The sequence below is a fragment of the Epinephelus moara genome, chromosome 1 (assembly GCF_006386435.1).
Source record: "Epinephelus moara isolate mb chromosome 1, YSFRI_EMoa_1.0, whole genome shotgun sequence".
NCBI lineage: Eukaryota > Metazoa > Chordata > Actinopteri > Perciformes > Serranidae > Epinephelus > Epinephelus moara.
The window spans coordinates 20346317-20373499 of record NC_065506.1 but is presented as its reverse complement, the minus strand read 5'-3'; the positions used below and the strand labels follow the sequence as shown (position 1 = coordinate 20373499).

At 41.0% G+C, this 27183-nt stretch overlaps 1 protein-coding gene across 1 annotated transcript in view; it reads right to left on the bottom strand.

Annotated features, from left to right (window-relative positions):
* ush2a (Usher syndrome 2A (autosomal recessive, mild)) overlaps positions 1 to 27183 on the bottom strand; it is a 256530-nt gene that overhangs the window by 176919 nt on the left and 52428 nt on the right. The window contains exons 13-25 of the mRNA XM_050054481.1: positions 22078 to 22278; positions 21387 to 21512; positions 21034 to 21241; positions 15805 to 16088; positions 13839 to 14064; positions 13402 to 13539; positions 11007 to 11187; positions 7846 to 8009; positions 7216 to 7374; positions 6870 to 7098; positions 5714 to 5834; positions 5368 to 5515; positions 3184 to 3465 (exon numbers count right to left, since the gene is read on the bottom strand). Coding sequence (XP_049910438.1) covers positions 3184 to 3465; positions 5368 to 5515; positions 5714 to 5834; positions 6870 to 7098; positions 7216 to 7374; positions 7846 to 8009; positions 11007 to 11187; positions 13402 to 13539; positions 13839 to 14064; positions 15805 to 16088; positions 21034 to 21241; positions 21387 to 21512; positions 22078 to 22278 — 2467 coding nt within the window. The remainder of the gene's footprint in view (positions 1 to 3183; positions 3466 to 5367; positions 5516 to 5713; positions 5835 to 6869; positions 7099 to 7215; positions 7375 to 7845; positions 8010 to 11006; positions 11188 to 13401; positions 13540 to 13838; positions 14065 to 15804; positions 16089 to 21033; positions 21242 to 21386; positions 21513 to 22077; positions 22279 to 27183) is intronic.

Here is a 27183-nt window from a genome sequence, read left to right as displayed (position 1 = left end):
ATTGGTTTATGTAATCATTAGCTAAATCACTTACACATTATTAATGCATATTTGTAAATGAGAAATAAATCGCTTAATAAGATATCACACGTCTGTTAAAGAAACCAATAACTATTAAAGAAATTCACTGGATGGAGAAACATACCTTTTCTTTAAGACTGCGATTTGACCAATACATAAAATATTGGAAAAAAATGGACCATATACACAAAGGGATGTAACCTATTGACTGTTAAGTTGAAAAACCCTGTTCTGTACCATTGTGTGGCTCCTACCAACCTCTTTTCCCCACCCCGTTTTTTTTTTTGTTTTCTTTTTTTTTTCTTCGTCTTCTCTTCCCTACAACTTGAAAACACCAATTAAAATAAAGATAATAAATCAATAAATATTGTAATCAATTTGACATTCAACATGTCAACCTACAGTTTGCCTTCAAATATTCAGAAAAAAACTAAACAAAAATTTTCTCTCATTTCTTTAGTTTGTAAACAACAACAGTAACTCAGAGAAAGATTCAGATTGTGTGTGCAATATTAATAGTTCATCAAAATGAAATCTACCACAAATTACACATTTAAACAACTCCCTGGGGCATCGGTGACTTAGTGGATAGAGCAGGCGCCCCATGTACAAGGATGTTGCCACAGTGGCCCGGGTTCGACTCCAGCCTGTGGCCCTTTGCTGCATGTCATTACCCCTCTCTCTCTGCCCCCTTCACACTTGACTGTCCTATCTATAAAGGCAAAAATGCCCAAAAAAATATCTTTAAAAAAAAATAACATACCCTACATACTACATATATATATATATATATATATATATATATATATGTATGTATTAATCAACAGACAATTTCCCCCTCTTGAGTTGTTTTTTTTCCACCTGGACCTTTATGCTCTGCAATTTCTCCTCTAATCATCATGCTGTAACCTGTGACAGGCTGTTATGACACCAGAACTGTTGCACATTCACTTATATGTAGTTTTTGTCACGCCACGAGCATCACGTAAATTTACATTACCAGAGGTTTTGACAACATCACTTGATGACACTGACTCTGGTAAGAGAGAGGAGAGGGGGAGATACTGTGCTGCTGCCAGAGGAGCCACTGAGTAAGTTCCCTCTGCGCAGAAACTTGCTAAAAGAGTCTGAGAAGTCCAGGACTGTCGACGCCACAGTTTAATCGGCACTACTGAAGCAGCTTGTCTTTTTGGAACCACTGCGGAGTCGGAAATACCTTTGCTTTGAGCCATATGAATTTTTCATACCATTTTAGAAATTACACTGGCATTATCGTGAATGAGATGATATGGCATTCCCCCAGTAAAAACGCTCATAAAGGTTGGGGTGAATTCACCTAAATTAGTAGACATAAACAACACAGCCAAAATAGCAACAGTGTAAGGAACTGAGAAAATAAGAATTTTACTTTTCTGATTGTTGAAAACCAGTGAAAAGGAGTCTATAAAGATGCATTTTCTCTTAGATTATGAGTGCCTGACACCAAAACCTGACACATTTTTAATCTCTGAGATGTAAACGTTTAGACTACTAAACTCTATTGTTTTTCTTTGTTTCTGAAGCTTTCCTGTGACTGACACTTAAAACATCAAAAATGATCCTTTCACAGTGAGAAAATTAAAAATAAAATACAAATTTAGACATGAAAACACACCTTCAAAACCAAGACTTAGTGGATATTATGTGGCCTTAATGGATTTAAGTATTTCATAATTCTACGGTTGTGATAGCCACTATTACACGACAGATTAGAGAGAGGGACTCTTTTATTCTACTGTTGATGGCATCTAGCTGTGAAATATGCTGTGAAATGTGATTCATGGTAGACATAACCACAGTCATATTCTTTCTTTCTAACACAGTACACGTACGTGCACAAACACACAGACACACGCTTCACATTTAAAATGGTGTTATCATATGCTTGTTATCCAGACACATTGCTTAGAGTGATGTTGGAGGCAATCGTTTAGTCCTAATGAGCCATATCATCTATTTGAAATTCAAATACCTTAATGAGTTTCCCCTCCCCCACACAGTTTTTATTTCCTCCCTCCTTCTTTTCCCTGCATTCCTTTTGACAAATGCCTGTTTTATTATTATTATCATTTAATGCAATTTATTAATTTGTAATTTTATCCATTAGCAACGTTTTCTGGTGGACAGATTTAGACCAAAACATCCCTTGATCACATTACTCAGATTTCCGTCTATCATTATAACATTTTAGTATTTTATGCTGCATTCATCCACTTGAGGAAAAGCCAACACCAAAGCATTCACAAGCCAGTGAAGGCTATTATCATAGGTTTCTTTGCCAAATGTGAAAAACTGTTGATTTCTACTTTTTTTTATTTTTACTGTCTCAATATCAAATTTGGTATCCAGCACTCGGGGATGGAGCTACAGAATTTTAACATGAATAAGCATGACTGGTCAAAAAAACATGGCAACAGTCAATTGAAAAGTCTTAGCAAAGGGCGAGACCAGGAAGGAAATAGGCTTTAACTCAAGGTGTCTTAGAACAATCCTGATTAAACTCAGCTGAGGCATCCTGCACTGAACGTGACCACCATGTTCCATTCACATCTGTTAAAAGGGGGGCGAAGTGGCTGGATTTTAAGTGTGCAGTTAATGTAACGCATTACATTGTAATAATGGAATAAGTGTGTGATTGGTCTCGCTTTTTCTTTAGACAAAATTTAACCAGCCGAAATTACTTTGCTCAGCTTTAATGAGCCGGAACTCACTTGCTACCACTTGTAATTTTGATTTTGGCAATTGAGCTGCTTCTGTCTTTTGGCCTAGAATGGCAAGGAACCCAGGACTGCTGCTTAGACCATGGGTTGTGAGTGTTTGAAAGGAAAGGTGGATGAAGTACAGGATTTTTATGGAGCCAGCCATGTCATGGTCACGGGAGAAACTCCTGCTTTAAACACTCCTGTAACGCACTCAAAAAAAAAAAAAACCCTTACTGACTCCAAAAGTCATGAAGTCATAAAGTCATCAGACTTTGTTTAATGTGTAATCAAATAGTAAATAGTAAATTGTAAAATTGTAAAATTGCAAGGTTAATTGATTTACCTTTGCCTTTTGATTGAACTGAGATACACACCATTGCTGAAAAACAATAGTTTAACTATGATAATGATCTATACACACCTCCCTCCATGGTACGTGCTGCTGTCCAGTCTGATGTGACACTTCCTGCCAAATTAATGCTCACAACTCTCATCTGGTAGATGGAAAATGCCTGCAGATCTCTTACAATGGTACTGCTCTCTGGGGGTGAGACTGCACTCCTGTTGGTTAGCTGTGCTTCTGGGGAAACACTTGGATCGAGCCAACCAGCACTGAAGAAGACTCTCTTTTCAACAGCAGGGCTTGAAAGGTTCTGTGACTCCACTGGTCCATGTAGAAAGACCTCATACCTTGTGATAACGCCTGTGCAGAAAGAAAAATAGTAAGAAAAAAGAGTGAGTTTGCAACAGATTTGCAATTAGAACTACAAGAAGCATTACATCGTTATTTGCAAAATTAAATAAGGGAAGCAACAATTGCAGCTACAGGATTTGTCAGGGAAACACTACCAGTTTTCTTTTTATATTCCAGATCAACTCTTTTTGAATTAAAAGTGCCAATTCAGCATGTCTATGATAAAAGAGTCAAAATATTGAGTGTGTATTAGAAACTGCAGCCCTGCTTAAGACTCATCCCTGATGCCAACAGATGAGACACAAGCCTTTGCCTGTGTTTGGTCTTGAAGTGGAAAACAGGCTGATAATGACTAAGTCCTAGCTAGTCCTGTTTGGCTCTCTGGTGGAAACCAGGCTATTGTCCTAATCTCTCATGCTCTATTCCACTTGTTAATAGGAAAATGACAGAGCTGGTTTAGGATGAGGACAGATCAAGCAACACCACAATACAAAAAGGGACTTACAGACCCACTATGGAATAGATGAGTGCCTAAATGTTGTTACAAGTTTAAATACAGACCAAATAAAATAAAAAAGAGAGGCCTAATCTGACGTTACCCAGTCTTTTTCTTTTCTTTTCACCAATGTCAGTCTTGATACATTACATTCTACCTTACCCTTTTCTCCTAAAGGTTGTGTTCTTTCTCGTTTCCCTTTCTCACCCTTCCTCTATCAATATAGTACATTTAGAGTAGTTTATACAACTGCAACATTAGTTCATTTGAATGTGTATGGCTGCAAACTTGCTTTAGGACTCCAATTTACTCGGTTAACATTTTTTGTAATTTAACAGAACTATCGAAAACAACAAAAAAAAATCCATACCTCACTACTTAATATATCAGATGTTCAAAAACTGACATTCCCACAACACAACATTTTGATTTATTAAATATTTCTATTAATTTCATGTACATTTTGTCACAATGCTATTCTCTAATCAGTGTGTGTGTGTGTGTGTGTGTGTGTGTGTGTGTGTATGTCTGCTCGTCTCCCTCGCTCTGTTTAGACACAACTGACAAATATGTGGAATGAGTAGGCTATGTAATTTAAAGAACACACTTATTCGACCCTAAGTTTTCAACCGTAAGTTTTCTAAATCACTAGAATGAACATTGTTTCTAGTTGAAACTACATCAGTTCAAGTAAAATGACAGGGCGGGCTGAGTCAAAGAGCCTACCCAGATCAAATAGGGTGGAGGTGAGGACTGACACTGAAGTTGAGCTCAGTTGAGAGCCATATCAACCATTCTTTAACTAATGAACTGATGACAGTGAAACTGAAGGAAGGAAACATGGAGAAACCCATGTAACAAGGCTGAGTGTGACACTGGGAGGGGAAAAGATTAACAGAGAGAAAAAAAACGAGAGACACAAACAGAGGGAAACCCAGGTTACAGGGCTTTGTATGACACTGAGCCTTAGAGCCATTACAAAGCTCTCTGGATTTACCAAAGGCAGTTCCAGTTCAGTGCGCATTTCTGTGTGTGTGTGTGTGTGTGTGTGTGTGTGTGTGCGTGTGTTTGTGTGTGTGGCTGTGTGTGTAGAAGTGTTAGTTGATTCTTATTCCTCTTCAATGACACAAGCCTAAAAGCCACGCTACAAGGCAAGTGTTTCATGTTAGTTAAATTTGTGTGGTGTGTGTGTGTGTGTGTGTGTGTGAGATTATCCCACTGTATTATTCATTCTGACATTGACATGAATAATATATATATATTTGTTATGTCATGTAATTGAAACACTTCTAATAAACACAAAGTTTACATGTGCTGGTTTGTAATTTCACAGACATACGATGTGTATTTGTTTTCCTGTAGTTCTACATGTTACATCAGTTGTGCAGCATGCACATGTATGTTGGGGGTCCTACCATTTGGCTGACTGGGGGGCTCCCAGGAAGCATGCAGTGTATGGGCTCCTGTAGCAGTGACTCTAGGAGCGGGTTGGTTTTGTGGGGGGGCAGAGGCTGTCAGAAGAGACAGCGGTGGGGTAGAAGTGCACCCCCCAGAAGAGCACGCCTGTAGACAAAGTTAGGATTTTGTCATTTTCATGCTGTAGGCTGTACATGCTGAAAATATACACTGGCTGTGGCTCAAGCACATGCAGTTGCTTTACATATCTTGTTTTATTAGCAGTGAGGATATACAATACATATAGGCTATATTTTGCAAAGCGATGCAGGCACTAAAACACTGGCAGCTGTTTGCCCCACCCACCTCCAGTATTACAGTGTATTGGGTGAAGGGCTTCAGACCGCTTGCCACAGCCTCTGTAGATAAGCCTGTGTAGTGAATGACAGGCTCTGCTCCACTAGACTCCGTGGAGGATAGCACAAACCTGTGGGAGACAAAAAATTATGATAATAAATTCCTCTTTTCTTCATTTTTCTCCATCTCTCTCTATCACTGCGATAGGTCACATGGTTTTGTGATGTGGTTCAGTTAAAAACTAGTGCTGTGATGTCGCAGAGACTTAGGGGCCAAGATGTTTCGGGGTGTAGGTTGCAATGTCCCCAGTTTCAATTCAGATGTCCAGGCTATTGTTGCAGGTCAACCACCCTCTCTATCCCCATATTTCTTGTTCATACACTATAGGTTAAAATGCCCCAAAATGAATCTTTAAAAATTTCTAAATAAAGAAAAACCAGTGCTAGTCTACCCATCCCGTGTCATACTGTCCATGTCTCTCTTTACCTTCAAACTTGACTAATCCTTTTCATTGATCCTCAGACGTCTATCCTCAGTCTTGACCCATTGTCCATAACTTCCCTCAGTATCATATTCAATTATACCACGGATGCTCTCAACTCCATCTATATATCCACATTTTTCTCTCAAGTTTCCCATATGTTGTATTGTTCCTTGAGGGACAGTAGGTTTAAGATAGATAAAATGTTTACTTATCTCCTTCCTCTTACTCCCTTTTCTAGCTGAACTCCTCACCAACTGTGGACAGTGCACATCCTTTGATTATTCACAGCCTTCCTAAAGTATACATTGTCCTGCTCTTATCTTCAATATCAATAAGTCCTTCACTTGGTTACTCTCTTCATCTGACCTTTCTCAGTCTTTTTCTTCTCCATTTCACTAACTGTCTGTTAAGTGTCACCATCTTGTTTGAAGGGATTGCCAATTCTGAATGCTTTGTAACAAACTGTATCAGCAAGTCCCATTCAACAGGTCACTCATTAGGTGGATACTTTTAGCACACGCCCTCAAGCTGTACTGGTATGCTATAAGATGAATGATTTATGTTGATCATTACAATGTTTTTGGCAGTCAGCTTCAGCCAGAACCACAACAATCTGAATTTTGACTTCAGCCCATGGTGCTGTGCCTCTAAACCGTACCCTCCTTTCCCCTTCTCACTGACCTTTCCACTGGGCCTGTATCGTTTCGTGGTGTGCTCCAGTTAAAGCTTGCGGTGGTTGGACCGGGTCGTCCCACAAGGTTTAAATGGAGCTGTTCTGCTTCCGGTGGTGCACCTAAAGTTTGGTAGGAGGCTGATGCACTTGTTGTCGCCCCGGCCACATTAGCTGTTATAAGCCAGTAAGAGTAGTTGGTGTAGGGAATTAAATCAGTGTCTTCAAATGATTCAGGGCCTGAAAAAAAGGGGGAGGAAAGACGCTGGGAATGAGTCTGGAAAACAATGTTTGTTTCGACTGTACTTGAAATAACAAGGAGATGAAAATTGTTTGAGAACCTGCGTGGATGCTTACTGAAAGGATAAAGACTTTGGATGCTATGCACCGACTGTCCATCCCTGATGAGTGTGTAGTTGAGTTTGTTTGAGTTTGGGGAGTCAGGCGGATGCCAAGAGAGACGAATGGAAGAATAACTGAGAGCAAGACCTACAGGTGCAGGTTGCTGAGAGGGTGCTGCATGGACAGAAACAAAAACAGTAAAAGAGATTAACAGTGATACATACAAACTAAACAGATTACATTTTATAATTTTACAGGGACAAACAGTTTATAATTAGGGTATGATACTTTGGTGTAAATGTGTTACCAGAATCAGCAATAATTCACCAAGTACCTCAATATCAGACTGCACAGAAATAGTTTTTACATCACTGATGTTCTGAATCTTTGCCGCTGCTTTAAGAAATAGTTCTATTATAAACGTATTGGCGTGCTTGCCAAGAGTTAGATGAGAAGATTGATAACACTCTCATGCATGTACAAGAAGTATGAAGTTGCAGCCAGCAGCTGGTTAGCTTAACTTAGCACAAAGACCAAAAACAGGTAGAAACAACTAGCCTTTAAGTCGGTGTGTGTGGATTTGGGCTTGTGTGTATATACATATATATATATCTATATTTGTGTGTGTTAGCATGTAAAACAGACCTTTACTGCACCCAAAGTGGCTCTCAGGGTCAAAATGACTCGCTCCAGGTTGACATGTATCACACTTGTCTCCAGTTACCAGCAGCTTACACACACACGCCCCTGAGTCTGGATCACATGAACCATTGACACTGCCCGCTGGGTCACATGCACATGGCTGGCATCTGGTCAAGCAAAGAAGGAAAAAAGAAACAATCCTGAAGATGTTTTGTACAGTTCCCAATCTTCATTCATGGCAACACTCATCTGATTGAAAACAATGATACTTAAAATAATTACCAGAGCCTTTTAAGACCCAGGTTGGATAAGAAATTGTACCTTTTGAATAGCTAACGATTTTCAAAAAAAAAGAATCAGTCATCCAGATACTGTCATTGACATACGGCCTACTTCTGGCTCTGTGGCTGGATAATTGTGTTGTTGAAAAATATCATGCAACACAGCGGTTTAAATAATTTGCTTACCGTAATCAAGTAGTCTGCGTACACTGGTCATTTTGTTTTTTTCATACATGACAATATTATTTACTGTAGAAGTTCATACAGTAAATGCAATTGTTTGGGTGTGGATGTTTGGCCAAACACAGAAAGAAAATGCACTTTAAATGTATCTGAATTAGTGTGCAAATGTCCAAAGACAACTTGTGACTGGGTGTGTGTGCCTGAAAGGTGTTGGGTCTTCACCTTAACACTGTTAGGGAAACCCCCACTCCCGTCTATCCCACCCATCATCATCATCCCCAAACTGTAAAACTAACTTCACAGAAAATTCATTCCCCTCAGAGTTGTCAAAATCTGTCTGTGTGTCTGTGTGTGTGTGTGTGTGTGTGTGTGTGTGTGTGTGTGTGTGTGTGTGTGAGTCTGACAGTGTATGTGTCTGGGTCACCACTGTGGTGTTACCCTCACTGGGGCTGGGCAGCGGGTGATCATCCGGCCAGCCACCTCACACCTTTACACACAGTCACATGCACACACAAACACACACACACATGATCTATGTGCTTGTTGAGGGGTTGTTTGGCTCACACACTACACTGACATAGAGAGTAACACCGTATAAACCCTATTACTGTCACTCACACGCACACACACACACACACACACACACACACACACACACACATGCAATCCATGTGTGTTTTTCTTTCTTACACATACTCTACTCACATGCTCCCTCTCCCTCTCACTCACACACATACACACACACACAGCTACACCTTCTTTATTGCTGTGTGAAAAGCCACAGCCTCTTAACGAGCCGCAAATTTGTCCTGTCAACTGGTGCTCAAACACACACACACACACACACACACACAAAAATGCCATAGTGACTCGACCTTCACTCCATTCCCAAGGAGAAAGAAAACACAAATATCACACCCATTCTCTCCTTTTTCATCAGCCTCAAAGTACAGTGTGTGTGTGTGAAAGAGAGTCATTCATGTGTGTTTAGTAACATATAGCATGTTTAACAAACAGAGACATGCAGGGAACTGTGTGCAAATCAACCATCATGTGTCATGTAATAACATTAGAAATAACTTTAAAAGATGTTTAGATCCCAATAACACAAATCATATGTTACTGTAGGTTTTAGAGTATCAGAATATTACATATGTAATCCCTTGTAATAAAATTATGTGTGTAAGTGAATGTGTGTATGTGCCAATATCTAATCCCCCCAGACAGAATTACCATCATATTTCCCTGTGATGAAGTTAACAGCGGTCAGCACTTCTCTGACCCACTTCTCCATGGAGACACAGAGACACAGGACTACATCAGCCAACCACACCCACATCAGTGTGTGTGTGCGCGTGAGTGTGTGTGTGTGTATGTATGTGTGTAAATTAATTTGTGTAGAGCCTATTGATTGAAGGGGGAGGATAAATTACTTGATGATATTTAGATGAAGAAATCCTTACTATGGAGCGAGTCTGGGCACAAGAAATGCATTCAGCAGTAACAACCCAAGACTTTATTTGTCATTTGTTTTAGCGCAAGGAAAGAAAATAAGACAGGAAATGGTGGAATAAAGGAAGACAGAGAGAGAGAGATAACAGAGAGAAATATCATTCATTTACTGAGTATTTAATGTCTCAACTTGATACCCACACACAAGTCAAAGCTTGTCGGGATCTCCCATGTGCCAAAAATCACCTCTTTCATTCAGCCTAGTGAGAAAAGAACAAGCCGGTGCAAGAGTGTGAGGTTCGGACAAACTTTCCACGCTCAACATCCGTGGACAGCGGCCGACTTGTATCAGTCGCGTGACAAACTTATGGTCCAATCCATTAAGTTTGAGAACGCACGTGTGTGTTGTGCGTGTGTGTGAAAGACAGAGAGAAAGAAACGGCAAGCCATTGATGATCAGAGTGGTTGGTTGATCTCCACGCCAATCTAAACTCCCTTCCTCTGGGTATCGACAAGTATTTCTGATGGTGACTAGGGAGGGTAGGACTGTTTAATTGACTAGTTGACTACTGACACATATCCCTAGTCAAGCCATCCCCCATCCATATTTTTTTTCTGAAATTCTAATTATTCTACCATTTCCTTCCCATCACCTCCTCCCTAATCTCTTTCTTTGGTAAACTCTTTATCACTCTGTTGTTTTTCTCTCTTCTTCAATCGTTCCATCCCTCTCTGCTGTGAGGAGATCTCAGCCACAGCCTGAACATAGGGGAATACAGCTATCAGGCAAGGTCAGCTGACACACACACACACACGAACACAAACACACACAGTGGACCGCCAGTCAACAGTTTGTGGATCATCTATCTGCAATGACACCCTGATGAGAGGAACTTATGTGTGTGTGCGTACCAGCACTGCACAAGATGTAACGTGTACAGTTACATTTGTGCATTCGTGTTTCAAGTTGTGTGTGTGGCGCTGTGTGTGTGAGATAGCCTGCAGGTAAAGACATGAGCGGTAAAGGTCAAAGCAGCTCTTAACTCATGTAAGTCATATGTCTGCCAACTAATCTGTAAACTGTCCTTACAGAGACTGCACCTGCTGGTGTGTGTGCTCGTTGGCGGAGCAGCGCACGTTTGTGTGTTTGTGTATGCGCAGGTGGTGCAATTAATGGATAAAAGCTTTACAGGATGAACAACCTGCGGATATGGTGTTCATCTGTGTGATTAACGTTATGTGAGTTACCTGCCCAGGCCAGGGTTGAATCCGAAGAACATCTCACGACACTGGTCACAGCGTCGCCCTCCCACTGAAGGATGGGCACACACACACTGTCCGGTCTGGCTTTCACATCCACGCTGCGATGCTCCCATTGGATGGCAGTCACACTCCGCACACATACTCTGATCTGGAGACAGGTAGAAGCCTGGATAGAGACAAACATAAAATAAAGAAACATAATGAATCTGGCTGCTTGTCTGTCACTTTATTAATCTGTCTAAAGTTAGGGCTGAGACATGTATGCAGGTTGGGGCTCGGCAGTATATGAATATGGTAAAACTTCAATTAATAGCCTGGGCTACTGTTTGCTTAAATCACTGAACTCAACTGGCTTATATTTGAGACAGGCGTCTATATAAGACAGGCTTTTCATTCCTTTCACACAAAACTGCTTCACTGCAAATATGGGGTATACGATCAAATTGTTAATTTAAACCAGTGTGAAAATTTTGGTTTTAAATAACACATCAATTACTAAAGAGTCACCACTTTTTTTGTGTCTCCCTTCTTTCTCAGAATGGTAAATCTGAATGAATTAGTCTTTGGTGCCCATGGTTTCAGTAAAATGACCAGGCTAGTAAAAGGGACTGGGCATTTAATTGAGACTAATTGGGATTTTTATTTGAAGTTTTACGATATTATATCAATATCGTGATGAGACTAGTCGTAGCTTCGGATATTGTAATATCGTAAGAGTTGCCTTGGTTTTAAAGGCTGCATTACAGTAAAGTGAAGTGATGGAGTTCTATTAACTTACCAGACTGTTCTAGCTATTCTATTATTTGCCTTTAACCACTTAGTCAATAAATCTACATTACTGCTGATTATTTAGCAAAAATCTCATTGTTAAAATATTTTGTGAGAGCACCAACAGTCAACCCTACAATATTGTTGCAATATCAATATTGAGGTGTTTGGTCAAAAATATCTTCATATTCGATTTTTGCTATATCGCCCAGCCCAACAACAGGAGGAGTTATTCTTGGTTTCTTCTTTTTTTTCCCTTGTTCCTTTCTTTAATATTGCATTTATTTCAAATTCACATGACAATCTCTGAAATAACAACTCAAGAACATCAGTTGTTTCATGTCCAGGTTGTGCTCTGCAAAATTCTTACATATGATGTCACAAATTTCATCTGTGGTTTCATCCAAAGTTATTTACTGATCACTATACAGTTAACTTGTCACATTGAAGTGTTTTCCATACAATTTCTATACTATTCTCTAGCTAAAATAAATTAAATCCTATGTAGTTGGCTGAATTTCCTCGTATAAAAAATTATGAACAAGCAACCATACACGTTGCATATTTAACAGTGTCTAATATGTTCTCTTTTTTTCGACAGCATCTGATTATATGGTGTTATAGCGTTCCACATGACATCCCTCATATAGCAAGTAGTAAATCAGTGGCTGATTTTGGACGTGGCCTGGTTCAATTTTGAGACAACCATATTATGTCCCTCCAAATAAGCATTAGAGGGTGTTGTTTGCCATTTATTTGTAATAAAATTTAACACAAAGCCAATAAGTCTGTGTGGGGTTACATTAAGCACTCTGAGTTCTTAAGTACAAATCAATTCAGTTTATTTTCCTCAACGCTAGCAGTGGCTAATAAACAAATTAGATATTTAATTTAGCCACTCTGACAGGGAATTTGCAACAGCATGTTTACCATGTCATGAACAGGCGGTTTAGGAAATTAAGAGGGGAAATTTGAGGATGGAGCTCGGAAAATATAATGAAACAATGGGATTAAAACATTTGGCAAAGTACATCTTTGTTACCTCACCATGGTACTGATCATTGCCTTTGATTTTGTATTATTTGTGAGATAATAATGATTATCTTGTGTCTTCTGTTTTTAAACAACCTTCCATCAATACATCAAGTCACATCTTGTGTTACAGTAAACCTGACTATGCTGTCGGTCATTCTCCATTACTGACACAATACAACATCTGTTACCTCTTCTCCCACAAGACTGACCACACACACACACACACACACACACGCACAAATTCATGAGGCAATGCACACACAAAAATCAAAATGAGATGAGTGAGAAGAAGCAATCTTGCCTCTCTGTGGTGCTGTTGTTGAGACCTGGCACAAACAGGACAATCACTGAGTGGAGATCTGGCAGAGGGCACGTGCCAACACACACACACGCGCACAAACACTAAAAGTTGGGACTACCAACCATTGTTCACCATTTTCCTCAGAATCTCTTTCATTATGGGGTAGCCTGACCTTTAGGCCGTAATGTTTCCACTAAATTTTTTTATCCAGTCACTCCCTTAAATGTATTTTGCTCTATACATCATCCATTTAATCATTATTCCAAACACACTTACCAGGTCTGCAGCTACTACAGTCCTTTCCATAGCGTGTAGGGACACAAACACACTGCCCTGTGGTGCTGTCACACACTGACCCCGTCACTGTCCCTCTGAGGTCACAGATACATGGTACACAGCCCTGGGTCGACCCCGCTGATAGGACACAAATCAACATCAGAAGGCAGAATAGATCCAGACTTTTTCTCCAAAACTGTCACCACTTATGCAACAACACAAATGCTTTACAACACAAAACAAAAAATCTCTTCAGACAAAAGTCCTGAGGTAAAGAGAAAACATTAGTAACATCCCTTTTATTTGAATTACAGTAACTATGACATAAAATATGTTGTTTCTCAACATCTTAATAAACGCTGTTTACAAGAGACCTCAACTATGAGACTGGGACTTAACTCAGATGTAACTTTGGCTTCAGCTCAGTGTTAACTTACTCTGGAGGTGTAAACTCCTGTTGTAGTAGTTGTGGGCACAGTTGGTACACCGTGCTCCCTCCACCCCCTCTCGGCATGGGCATTGTCCAGTCCACATATCACATACACCTTCTGGCACAGTGCCATGGATGTCACATGCACACGGCAGACAGCCCAGGGAGTTTCGCTGCTCCAGGGTGTGGTAACCATGACGACAAGAGTCACAGCGACGGCCTTCCACATGTTCCTAAGAAAGAAAAGAGGACAGAAAGAGGGATGTAAAGTCTTAAAAATTAAGTGTCATATAAATATATACAGTAAGTTACATATAGGTGTCTCCCAGCCCCCAAAGGAGCCTGGGTGTGCCTGAATTGCCAATAAGGTGTTGAACTGGTCAGTCACATAAAAAAGTTGACAGAACCTTTTTGTCTTTACCTGTTGGCTCTGCTACTGGCATTGTCCGTCAGTCATGTTTTATTTTCTGATCACCTTAGATTTAGTCATGGATTTACAAAATCAGGCAGCTGTGTGGATCACACATGGTGGTACGTAATTCAGATGAGAGGATAAATTAACCTAACCCTTAAGAGATGGGTGAGAAAAACTTTATCTAATAACAGAAGAGGTCCAGTAGGGTCTTTAGGTGCATAATGGGAAGTGAATATATTACTTTGTGACCTAGAAAAGCCAAATCCAGTGTATTTTTTCCCACTCTTAATCATTCCTTTTCTAAAGGTTTATATTCGAAATAAACTTTAGAAGCCTTATTGGACTACTTCACCAGTAGTGTATGTACCACCATCATTTTTCCTGCTCTCCTCTGCTCACAGACCAAAACCAGACTACTAAACTAGGTGGCTTCTACTTTTTTTTACGCCACTTGACGAAGTTAATTGCTGCTGGTAAAATGGTTTGAATATTTGTTAGTAACTGTCTGTTTTGTTGTGAGTTGTTAAATAATGTCTTGCTTTTCCTTCAAGGCCAAAAGAAGACTTGTTGCCACCACCTTTATGTCTGTGCTGGACAGTGATGTTAAATGCATGCATGCATCTTCACAATGCTTACACATGCTGGATACTGTCTACCACAGATCACTGAGATTTTTTACAAATCTCAAAGCCCTTTCTCATCATTGCTCTGTACAATCATTCACACTTCCTTCTTACCTACGGATCTGCATCCTACAAAAAAGTATGGGAAGTTATTGTCTGTGCTCCCAGGACTTATTGATGCTAACTGTTTCTTAAGTCTTTACTGCATCAGTGTCAAACTCATCTTGGTTCATGGGCCACATACAACCCAATTTAATCTCAAGTGGGCCGGACCAGTAAAACCGTTGCTTAACAGCAATCAGTCACTACTACTCACTATCATTACATGTCTATTTCCCCATACATTTCCTCTCCTGTGCAGTAATTCTGTCACCATCACATCAAACCAAAGTGGAGGGTATTAAGGAAGCAGCATTTTACATAAAGTAGGCTACTTACTATTTAAATTACTCCTGAAACCTGACACATTTTAGCCTGCACATGTGCATCACCATTAGGTATGCAAAGTCATCCAGTGAGCTGGACTGGACCCTTAAGCAGGCCAGCTCTGGCCCACAGGCCATATGTTTTACACCACTGCTATACTGAACTGTAAAAAGGGCTTGGAATGTGTTACAACCTAACCTTAATCTATGGGAACTGGTCTCATTAGGAGCATTCAAAGTGTTTCTAAATGACTGTATCTGCTTTTAGATATTTTGAATGATTGAAGAATGATTTGATGTGTTACATCTTGTTTCTATTGTTTCTTCTTTGTTTTCATTTTAAATTGTTATATATATATATTGTTATATATATGTCCCTGGCCAGGACACTCTTTAAAAAGAGATTTTTAATCTCAATGAGTCTTTTACTCTTAGTAAAATAAATCTTCTATTGTTGGTGTCATCAGTCATAATAAAAATCTCATTCAAAATGTATATATGTTAACTTGCCTTACACACACACTGTCCTGTGTGAGGATCACAGTCTGTCCCAGGTACTGTCCCTTCTTGTGAGCAGTTGCAGGGGGCACAGGATCCCTCCAGTCTTAAACCATACAAACCCCTGCCGCAAGAGTCACAGCGCTGCCCCCCCACCCCGGGCTTACACTCACACTGCCCCCCCTCAGGCTCACAGAACGGGCTGATGGAACCCAGGGGGTCACAGTCACACGGGACACAGCCGTCTGGGTGGGACAGGTTCCAATAACCAAACTCACAGCGGTCACAAGAGAGACCTGGAAAGAGAGAGAGAGAGAAGGCATTTACAGAAATGTTGAGGAGAGGACCGAGTGGGACCTGCTGAGAGAACCAGAAAGGAAAAAGAAATAAAAAGAGTGAATTGATGCTTGCTTGTTCACCAAACAGCGTTCAGTCTCTCTGTGTTTGCAGGCGTGTGTGTATGTGTGTGTGTGAGTTAGAGGGAGCGAGAGAAATGGTGGGTGAGTGTATAAAACTGCCATCATTAGGGCCAGGCCCTCTACATATGATGGATCACTCACCTAAGGCCAAACACTTAATTTCACTGAGCGAGAAAATAAATAAATTAAGCAACTACAAGAAAAGGACGGAGGGAAAGAAAAGGAGGAGATGGAGAGATGGATAGCGGGACATAAAAATAACACCGAATTACCATTTGGCGTAAAAACAAGACAGGGTGAGTTCTGTTGGCTTTAAAGCACTTAAAGAACAATTTATTTCAGCTTGTTGCCAGATTAGCAGATCGATTCAATATGCTTTATTGGCACTAGTGTAACTAAGACAATAGTGCCAACGTGCCAGGTAATAATGAGATTAAAAAGAAAAAGAAAGAATTAATAAAATCTAGAAAGGAGCATATTATCTTTTTAGAATGATTTATTAACAGGTTTCATAATATTTAGTGTTATTAAACTGAAAATCAAAGACATTTCAAAATGCAAACATGCAGCTTTTTACTAACAAGTTAAGTATGAATATGAAAGCCTTCCACACTTTAAACATTTTATATCTCATTTTCAATACCATTAGGTGCCATGCAGAAGAGCATGTGCAACGACCCAATCACAGTTTCACCTCAGTTATTACTATTTATACATTCATTTATTGATCTTAAATTTAGGTCTGTCAGCATTTAAACATTCTGAAATTGAGGTAAAGTATTTCCTAAATTATTTCTGTTCTGTTTATAATTTTTGCCCAATAACAAACACCAAAACTGACCATACTGTGGGAGGTTTTATGGCCGCAGCAGCAGTGCCAGGCTATAAGGCTAGTTAAACCATGATATGCAGCGTGAGCGAGCAGGGCTTATTTGAATATGCCATACGTATTCCATGACAGGCAATCTGTCCCTAAATGGATGCCTGGGGGCAACGCAGTCACCACAGCCGTTTATGAGGGAGCGTGTGTTCGTATGTGGGTGGGTGGGTGGAAATGTGAGTGTGTGCACGTGCGCCGGCGACAGCATATCTGTGCATCTATGTTAGCGCACATGACAAAGTGTGTGCTTGTCTGTGTAAGTGTGTGTCCTGCTCAGTGTGCGGCAGACACTTGGCATTTCCCCTGGTCTGCCCACTTTAATGATTTTATAGATATGAATGTATTTCTCTCCATAGATCATATTTCATAATAGCGCAGTGAAGATATGTCTGCGTGTGCGTGTGCTGAGGTGTGCGTGCACGTCGGAGTTCGCTGGTGGTAAATATGCAGGCTGACAGGATGATGCTTACAACCCTAACAATGCTGTGATATATTGCGCTCTGTGAATTTCTCCCAATAAAACTAAACAGTTTATAAAGCATCCCATACCCATTATAAAATATAATTATATTTCTATTTACATTTTAAACATTGAGCTGAACAAGTTGGCATATGTGAATCCTATTTTTGTAGCTAGTCTTGTGACATTCAAACATGAGGTCCAACAAACACAACGACAGGAACAACTGAGAAGATTAGAGAAGAGAAACGAGAAGAAAAAAAGTCACAAGACAATAAAAAGGAAAGAAAAGTGAGAACATTAGAAAATAGAACATGTTAGAAGATATTAGATCAGGACAGAAAGGAGGTAATTTTGTGCTGGGGTGTGCACGTGTGCACGCGTGCATATGAGTGTGTGTGTTTTCAGGACATGGCCCAACCCTTTTATCAGTAGCCAGCTGGTTAACAGGCTCATGCATCACCATTTCAAACACTATTATGTACACACTGCACTCTGGCACCTTGTTATGAATGTGCGTGTGTGTGTCTGCATGTGTGTATCTGTGTCTGCGTGCACACATTTCAATTCCGTCCTTCTGAAGCGTGCCTGCCATTGCTCTACTCAAAGTATCAGCTTGGCGGTAATAAATTGCCATAATCAAATCTCATTTCTGAAAAATACCTGTGGGAGCAACCAAACAAACAAGGACAGGAAAAAAAAGAACGAAAGTGGGTCTTGTAAGAAGGAGTGTGAAAAATACAAGGGGCTGCAGCCGTTTGTTTTAATCAACTTGGCATTGAATTAGAGAATTAAATACCAGCTTAGTCCTTGATAGCATGCATGTGCACACACACACGCACGCACGCACACTCTCTCTTTCACACACACACACACACACACACATAGACATGCAGTATTCACACACACACGCAAGAAACTCCTACAATCATACAATACATACAGTTAGGCAAAGACAAAAGTACATCATGACCACACGGTCACATCCAGACACTCTCCCTCTTACATACAAAAACATAAACAGACACTCTTACACACATTTACAAGTTCACGTACACATGCCCACACTCACACGCACGACCGCGGGCCCTTGATAGCGAGGCTTAGCAATAACCATGATGCGTTGAGTTGAGGAGCGTTGGCCGGTTTTGCATTTCATACGAGCCTGCTCTTCAAAGACACACAGGGGAGAGAGTGAAACCATTTATCACAAAGAGAAGCACAACGGCTGGAAGCACCCCCAGCAGAAAAGCCTGTTTATTTTGGCTGGCAAAACACTTTGGGATATGGATGTGTGTGCGTTTTCGCCTGTGTGTGTACACCCAGTATATCCACTTTTGCTTGTGTGTGCACCCCAATGAGCAGCTGCGCCTATGTATTAATTAAGATGCCATTACTGGACAATTAAGCAGAGTAACTGTTCTACTGAAAAGCACAAGTTATCAACAGAGTACTTTGGGACATTTTGTAAGAAAAACCATTTTAGGGAGCAAATATTTTGGAGTTGAGAGCTGTTGTGGTAACATACAAAGATCTGAAGAGGTTGCTGATATTGCCCATAAATTACTTTATCGTTTCGTTATCTTAATTGAATCCGCACCCAAAGTAAGGTTGCCTGGCTTGGGTGGGATTGAGGGTGATGGCACGGCATTTTGTTTCATAATACACACAAGAACTACCCGCCCGCGTTTTGTTTTTTTTGCAATAACATTACTGATAGAACACCATCATAAAACTCTGATTAGCATACCACATGCATTTCAAATACCAGTCAATAGGCCGCGTTTACACCATCATCAGCACAGCTCTCAGAAGGCCAGCACAGCCAGCCTCACACAGAAACCCACACATACACACACTCATTCTTGTACAATATTTATACTCTCACACATGGTCAAAATAAGGTAGTCACATCTGTAATGATTACAAATATATAATATATATATATAAACCACTAGGGGGCGAATGAGTGAACTTGTTTGGGACGAGTTTTCTGGGCTTAAAGCTATAGTGTGTAACTTCTACAGGTCCGTAAATGTCCGTTTCACCCAAGCCACTACTAGAGGAGATGACACAATGCTGATTAAGCCGATCGACTCCTCTAACATCTCGTGGTATTTTTCAATATATATCATTTTTAGTATGCGTGTAGACCGGCGACATTCCCGCGCTGGCACACAGGAAATGCTTCCTCACAACAAGAAGGGAGGGGGAGGAAGAGCGGAGAGGTAGAGCGCAGGTAGAAAGAGAAAGCAACATGGCGGAGAATCGGCTGAGACACGGTTCAGAAGTGAATCCTACCACAAAGGCAAGTGTTACTCTGTGTACATGGAAGTGCCGCCGGCTTATTAGTTGTAATAACGCATTATCCGCTGGGAGGCGACAGAAGTTACGCACTACAGCTTTAAAATAAAACAATTTCCAGTGCCCTGTATAACTTTGGACTCGGCGATCCATATATTCACGGTTCTGTATCAAGCACCAACTGAAAAATGAAGCCAACACGGAAGTGCCAAAAAACTGCAGTTCCTTGAATGGCCACTTGAGGCTGGCGCCAGAAGCCAGTCAATCACCCATAGACCCCCATGTTTACATGCCGAAATGAAAACTGTACAGAGGGTGAATTTTTATTTTTTTTTTTTTTTTTATTACTCATCAATGTATATTTAATTAATACGTGAAGTTACACAATTATGGGCGATACATTTTAAGCGACAGGCTGTCTGCCAATCGTGTTCTCTGCTTCTCAGTCAGATCCACTTACTCCTCCACAGTGCCAGCCTCTTGCCAAACATGGTCGCTTCTGGCTCGAAAAAACAAGAAGGCGACGTCTGAAATGCCGAACTCTTCAACATGGCAGCTGAATGAAACCAATGCATGATGTTGCAGTAGCAACGTCCGTAATTTGGTCCGTAACCAAGTGATTACATCTCCAGCAGGCCAGACCTGCCCCCTTCCCTCTTCTCGCCCAACCACTGGCACACACACCATGTATGTACCAGGCATTGCTGTGACTGGCAAAGTAATGGGAGATGATAGACTGGTTCTGCTAATCCAGAACCCCCAACTGTACAAAATCATCAAAATAATGTACATGCAGTGCGTACAGGATTATGGCTGCCTGCGCCACTGATGGTATGATCTTGCAAATATGTCACATTGTCCTCAAAAAGTTTCTCTGGTGCCCAGTAGCTCAGCAGGTAGAGCAGGCATCCCATGTTCACAGGGCAATGTTCTGGCTGCAGCGGCTGCAGGTTCGATTCCAACCTGTGGCCCTTTGCTGTATGTCACCCCCCCTCTTTCCCTTTCACGCTTAAAACTGTCTCTTTTTTTCTTTTTTTTTTTCAATTTAAGTAAATATTCATGGGAGCCTATTCTAATGTGCGGACTCTGTTTTTTCATCTCTTGCATGATCTATTGTTCAGCACCTAGTTTTTTTATGTGTGGATGTGCATGCTTGTGTGAACTTTTTGTCTGTTTACCTGTGACATGGGGTTTACACTGGCACAGTCCAGTGTCCTGGTGACAACTGGGAACTCCTTCTGTTGAGGTGCTGATGATGCCAATGTCACTACAGTTACAGCGAGTGCAGCCATTTGGATTTGAGGCTTTAAGACCATACCAACCAGGCAAACACTCTTCACACCGTCGACCTGTTACCGCAGCCTTACAAGTACACTGACCTCCCACCTGGTGGTGAGAGACAGAGACGAAGAGCAAGCAGGGGAGAGAAAAAGACCAGTTTTAAACTGACTTGAAAATGCTGAAATCATCAAAATTAAAACTGTAAGGGTTTCACTGTCATCAATAATCGCGTGTTTGTGTTGGTGTGTACCTGTGCGCACTCCATGCTGTTGTTGACTGTTCCAGCAGTGTTACAGTTGCAAGGCTGACACAAATCAACTGAAGTGGGATCACCTTCCTCCAGCCTGAAAAACCCACTTACACACAGCTCACAGTTCTTACCTGAGAGACAGAAACAGGGAGAGAGAAAGAGAAAGAAAGTCAAAGGAATAGGTAGAAACCACTCAGGATCAAGAGAAATGTTCATGTCAAAGTCCAGGTTTCATCCTTTCAACATTTTCCAGTCCAACATACTTTAATGACAGTTAGGTACCACTTGAAGGCTTATGACATCTGGTCTGTAATTGTTTCAAAGTGCTTTAACATTATGGTTGATCAAGAACCATAAAACATTTTTTTTTAATAAAATTGCATTCCTATAAAATGTGAAAAAACTACTACCTTATGTTGAGATGATGTGTAAAACATAAATAAAAGCAGAATGCAAAGACTTGCAAATCTTTTTGACCTGTAGTTAATTGAATACAGCACAAAAACAAGATATTTCATGTTCAAACTGGTAAATTTGATTGTTTTTGTAAAATATTCACTTATCCGGAATTTGATGCTGGCAAAATGTTTCAAAAAAGTTGAGACAGTGGCAGCAAAAGACTGGGACAGTTGTGGAATGCTAACAACATCCAACAGGTAAAAAGGTTAATTGTAATTATTACATAAAACACTCTACCTGTGGTGTTGTGAGTGCAGTTGTCACAGATGCCTCCTCCTCCTCGATAGTGCTCATCTGGCTGGTCATCAGCTCCGACTTCATAATGACAGGAGAGGGCGTGTCCGTGACACTGACAAGGCCGGCAGTTCATAGGCTGGAGTTGGTCACCTGACCTGAATGGCTTGTCATTGTAGAGGGGCGCACAACGATGGCACTGTTGAAAACACATACTGTACATTAATACAGACATACATTTCTGTTTTTATACTATAATCTACCACACTGTTTGGATATGATGCCATAACTGTTAATCATATCTCACAGACAGAGCTTCAATGTAATGTGCACTGCACCGCAACCGACCAATAAATGCTGCCTCTGGTGGGTGATGTAATGGGACCATGTCCGTTTTGATTCAGGAAACAATATGGCAGCCTGCTGGTAACAATCTCAAATTACAGTTAAATGGTAAACTAAAATATGGGTCTTAAAGGGATAGTGCACCCAAAAATGAAAATTCAGCCATTATCTACTCACCCATATGCCGACGGAGGCCCTGGTGAAGTTTTAGAGTCCTCACATCCCTTGCGGAGATCAGCGGGTGGAGCGGATAGCACACCTAATGGTAGACGGTGCCCCAGACTAACGTCCAAGAACACAAAATTGAATCCACAGAGTACCTCCATACTGCTCATCCATAGTGATCCAAGTGTGCTGCAGCCGCGACATAAAAAGTTGTTTCGAAAAACATATGAACTCTGTTTTTAGCCTCACTGTAGCCTGTAGCTCTGACTGCTTCTCTGTGCTCCGCGCTCACGTGTGCGCGCTCAGGGTGATCGGTGATGCACGGTCTCTGAAGAGCAGCAGTCTCGTCAGTACTGATGTCCAGATTCTCAAGTGCAGGCATCGCCAATTCCCAGTCTGAGCAGCAAAGACTTTCCTCATCCGTTGGCATTGCTTTGCATTTGAAACAACTACACCACCAGGTTTCCAGTGCTCGACTCCGGTATTCTGCGGCTGGCTGAGGGTTAGGCTCATGAGCTGCGGCGGCTGCTTCGTCCAGTAGCCTGAGTTCCGTCCGTATACTCGGGCTCAAACAAATACGGCTCAACAAAGAAATGCTGTTCCTCCTCAGTTTCAAAGTCTTCAGACATGTTGGGCTGCCCTTTGCTAAAAGACCGTAGTGCAAATCATCTTTTAGCTACTGTGGTTACTGTTGTCCCTCCCTGCGGTGCACGTGTCACGTGATGTAAAGCTCATGCTTTCGCTGGTCTCACGCAGGCGCGTGAGCGCGGAGCACAGAGAAGCAGTCAGAGCTACAGGCTACAGTGAAGCTAAAAACAGAGTTCATATGACGTTTTTCGAAACAACTTTTTATGTCGGGGCTGCAGCACACTTGGATCACTACAGATGAGCAGTATGGAGGTACTCTGTGGATTCAATTTTGTGTTCTTGGACGTTAGTCTGGGGCGCCGTCTACCATTAGGTGTGCTAGCCGCTCCCCCCGCCGATCTCCGCAAGGGATGTGAGGACTCTAAAACTTCACCAGGGCCTCCGTCGGCATATGGGTGAGTAGATAATGGCTGAATTTTCATTTTTGGGTGCACTATCCCTTTAAAACATCTGAGGTGAGAGATAGGCAGCACAGTAAAAGAATCTTGGTCCATCTTTGATCAGCACGGCTTAGTTTTACTGTTTGATCTCAGCATTTTCAGCCTCTGTTTTCACAATACAGGAAACAGTATGGTACCCGCTTCCTGTCACAAATTGTTGTATTTTAGCAAAACAGTGCACTATAATCTGTTTCTGAGGACAGTTTAGGTTAAAAAAAAAAGGCAATACAGTAACAGCGTTTTGGCTTGTATTTGATCAGCACTGCCTAGTTTCAGTGTTTTTAGTTGTAGTTTCAATCGGAGTTTGGTCTGAATTTGAAAGAATGACGGCTGGTCTCTCTCTCCTTCTCAATCCGCTTCTAGACTCTTTGTATCCATGGTGGCAGTCATATGGAAATGTGGAAGTACAATCTGTAGTTCCAGCAACAGACACAGAGCCAATAGAAATTCACTGGATGACGTATTTGAGTTGAGAGATGAGCACAGAGATCTGGGCACTGGTTAGATGGAGGGAAGTTTACCACAGTTCACATACTACCCACACTGTTATGATACAAAGCTGGTTAAAAGTAAAGTATCCCTTTAAGCAAAGGCATGTAAAAATGTCATTAATCTACAATTGCTACAAATAATTCTGTGTGCATTGAAAAACGGTCCCATGACAAGTACATGCTTGCTTTTATAGAACAAAGAAAGAGAATGAGACAGCCACGTTAAGAAAGACAGACACAGAAAGACAGTGGCAAATATAAAGGCAGAAAAATCAGTGGCCCGTGTGAATCTAAATCTAAAGAGAGAGAAGAATAATACACATAACTGAATAGAAAACACAGAGGTATTGTCTGCTATATAATAAAAAGCCAGTACGTTCACACACACACAGACACACACACACGCGAGCGCGCACAAACTCACACACACAGCGTAGGGAAATCAGACCGCTAATGAGGAGTGACTTGCAACAGCCAGGGCTCTCACACAGGCCCACTTTCATGTCAAAATAAACATACCAAGGTGTGTGTAGGGGAGGAGGGAAAAAAAAAGTGACATAAAAAATGCATTTTTCTGTAGCAGAGAGCAGCAGAGGCGAGAAGCAGCAAGTACAAGCCCTTTGATTTTGTTCAGCAGTCAGTACAAATTATGGTGGACAAGGGGGGCATCAAATGGCGGGATTAAAAATGTATTAAAAAACACAGGAGTTCCTCCCATGTGTGACACATGCAGACCTGCACTGGGCCCATTATGTATGACACACAGAGGAGGGGGGAAGGCGAAGGGAAGAGAGGGGGAGGGGGAGAGTGAAGATGGAAATAGGGGGAAAAGGCTCCTATTTTGTGTACGAGAGAAAAAGGGGAGGAGGTAGGGAAAAATGCAGGAAACTGATGTGAACAGAAATGAGGAAAAGAATCCCTTTGTGTTTTAAAGATTAAGACTAGAGGGACAGAAAGACAAGAAACAGACAGAGAAAACAATCCACAAGTGTGTGAGCGAGAGATATGGGACAGAGAATGAGGAAGACAAAGCAAGAGAGAGATCAAAAATAAAATTAATGTTAGTATGTGAAGACAACAGAAGGCCCCATGTGTAGCTGCAACACCACACATGGCTCAAGATGAAACATATACAAACACACAAAATGGTAAGCAACCATTTAATTATTTTGCTTTTAAAGGCGCCCTGTGGAGTTATGCTTGATGCATTTTGTGTATCTTTGGGGTGAAACAAATTTTTGAGTGTATTTCAGTCACTGTAAAACATCTGCAAGCTTCTTCATTGCCTTGCTTTGCCAGCAGCAGGAATGTGTATCACACCACCCGTGTGCATGTGCATCATTTTGTGCATGCACAATACCAATAAAGTGCAGACCCACACATTAAACACTGTTCCATAGTAAGGTTGGACTGTTGTAAACATTTTCAGAGTGGTTTGATTTTTAGGCTAAGCACCAGATTGGACTGATAAACCAATTTTACTACTAGGTGTTGGACTGGACGAAGCAGCTACTACCAAGACAAGCATGACACCTTGTCCTAACAACACGCAACACGCGTCCAACTATCACATCCCATTGTGTAACATTGGAGCTCTCTTTGTACATTGAATCTGTTAATTATGCACTTCTGTTACATCATGAAAACAAACCACATAGATATCAGCTTTGCGCCTGAAATCCTTATGCTGGTTTTTGCAGTGACATACTGTAAAAAGGTATCATACAGGTAATTCCTCATTTCAACTTCATGAGTGAGCCATTCCTCGTCCATTCCAGCACTTCCAAAGTGACACAGGAATGAATACAAATAGAGCATCAAAAGTTCAGCTCAAAATGGCGCACCACTTCGCTCACAGCCACTTAGGGCATCTCTTTCACTCGCGGCTTCAAATTCAAAATGTTGCCCTGTTGGCACAGTTAACAGACTAACCCTGCCATGTCTCATCTTCTTCTCCCAAAAAAAACTACATGAATTTGCAAGTGAACAAACACAATGTGCGCCGCTCTTTCCCTTACCAACTCTACTGAAATCTTACAGCTTTCATGTTATTGTGCTCGGCTAATAATCTGTCAGACGCTGGCAGCTTTCTTATTCCGTTAATGAACGAACATAATATGGTAATCTGGTGTCATAATGATTATTACAGTTAGTCATAATAACAAATTTTAGTTTCGACGTTTTTCTTTAAATCAAACCTGTTTAAGCTTGTACATTGGACTGGACCAGCAAACCCAGAAACTGACCAATCTCAACAACACAACTGGTGCTCAAAAACTCCACAGGGTATATTTAAGGTTATGTATTGGTTTGGATTTTAGCAATGTCCAAAGTTTGTAAAACAAATAACATGTTTCAAAGAATTTGGTTCAATCCATCACTATATTTTTATTAATTTAATATAATTCGTGTGTAAACATTTAAATCAATATATTTTTGGTATTTGTTATAAAATGTATTCCTCATTTTCTGATTCTTAGCTGTCCCATTCTTCTAATTTGATGGCATCTCTAAATTTTATTGCCGCGGTGGCCAAAGATGGTTAAATTAACAAAGAAAATCTTGAAAACAGCAGGGAAAAGGCGACAGTCTGCTCATTTACAAAGAATATTTAAGAAGACAAAAACACATCTCCACCACAAAATGAACAAGATCTAAAACGTTTGCATATCTGTAATATTTGTGTGTGTGTGTGTGTGTGTGTGTGTGTGTGTGTGTGTGTGTGTGTGTGACTCCAGAGCGCTGTTCCCTGTTGGGCGATTATTAACAGGATCTAATGAAGCAGCAGGAGATTCTCTGGAGACATGATGTACACACACATACCAACACACAAACACATGGGACAGAAAGACAAAAAGAAACAAGTGTATAAAATCTACACACACACACACACACACACACACACACACAGGAGAGTGTGCCTTGGGACATGTAATTCCACAGGAGTGCTGGGATGTTTGCATGTTTCCGTTTGTTTCGTCTGTCTCCTGCTCGTCTCTCTGTCGTACTGTTTGG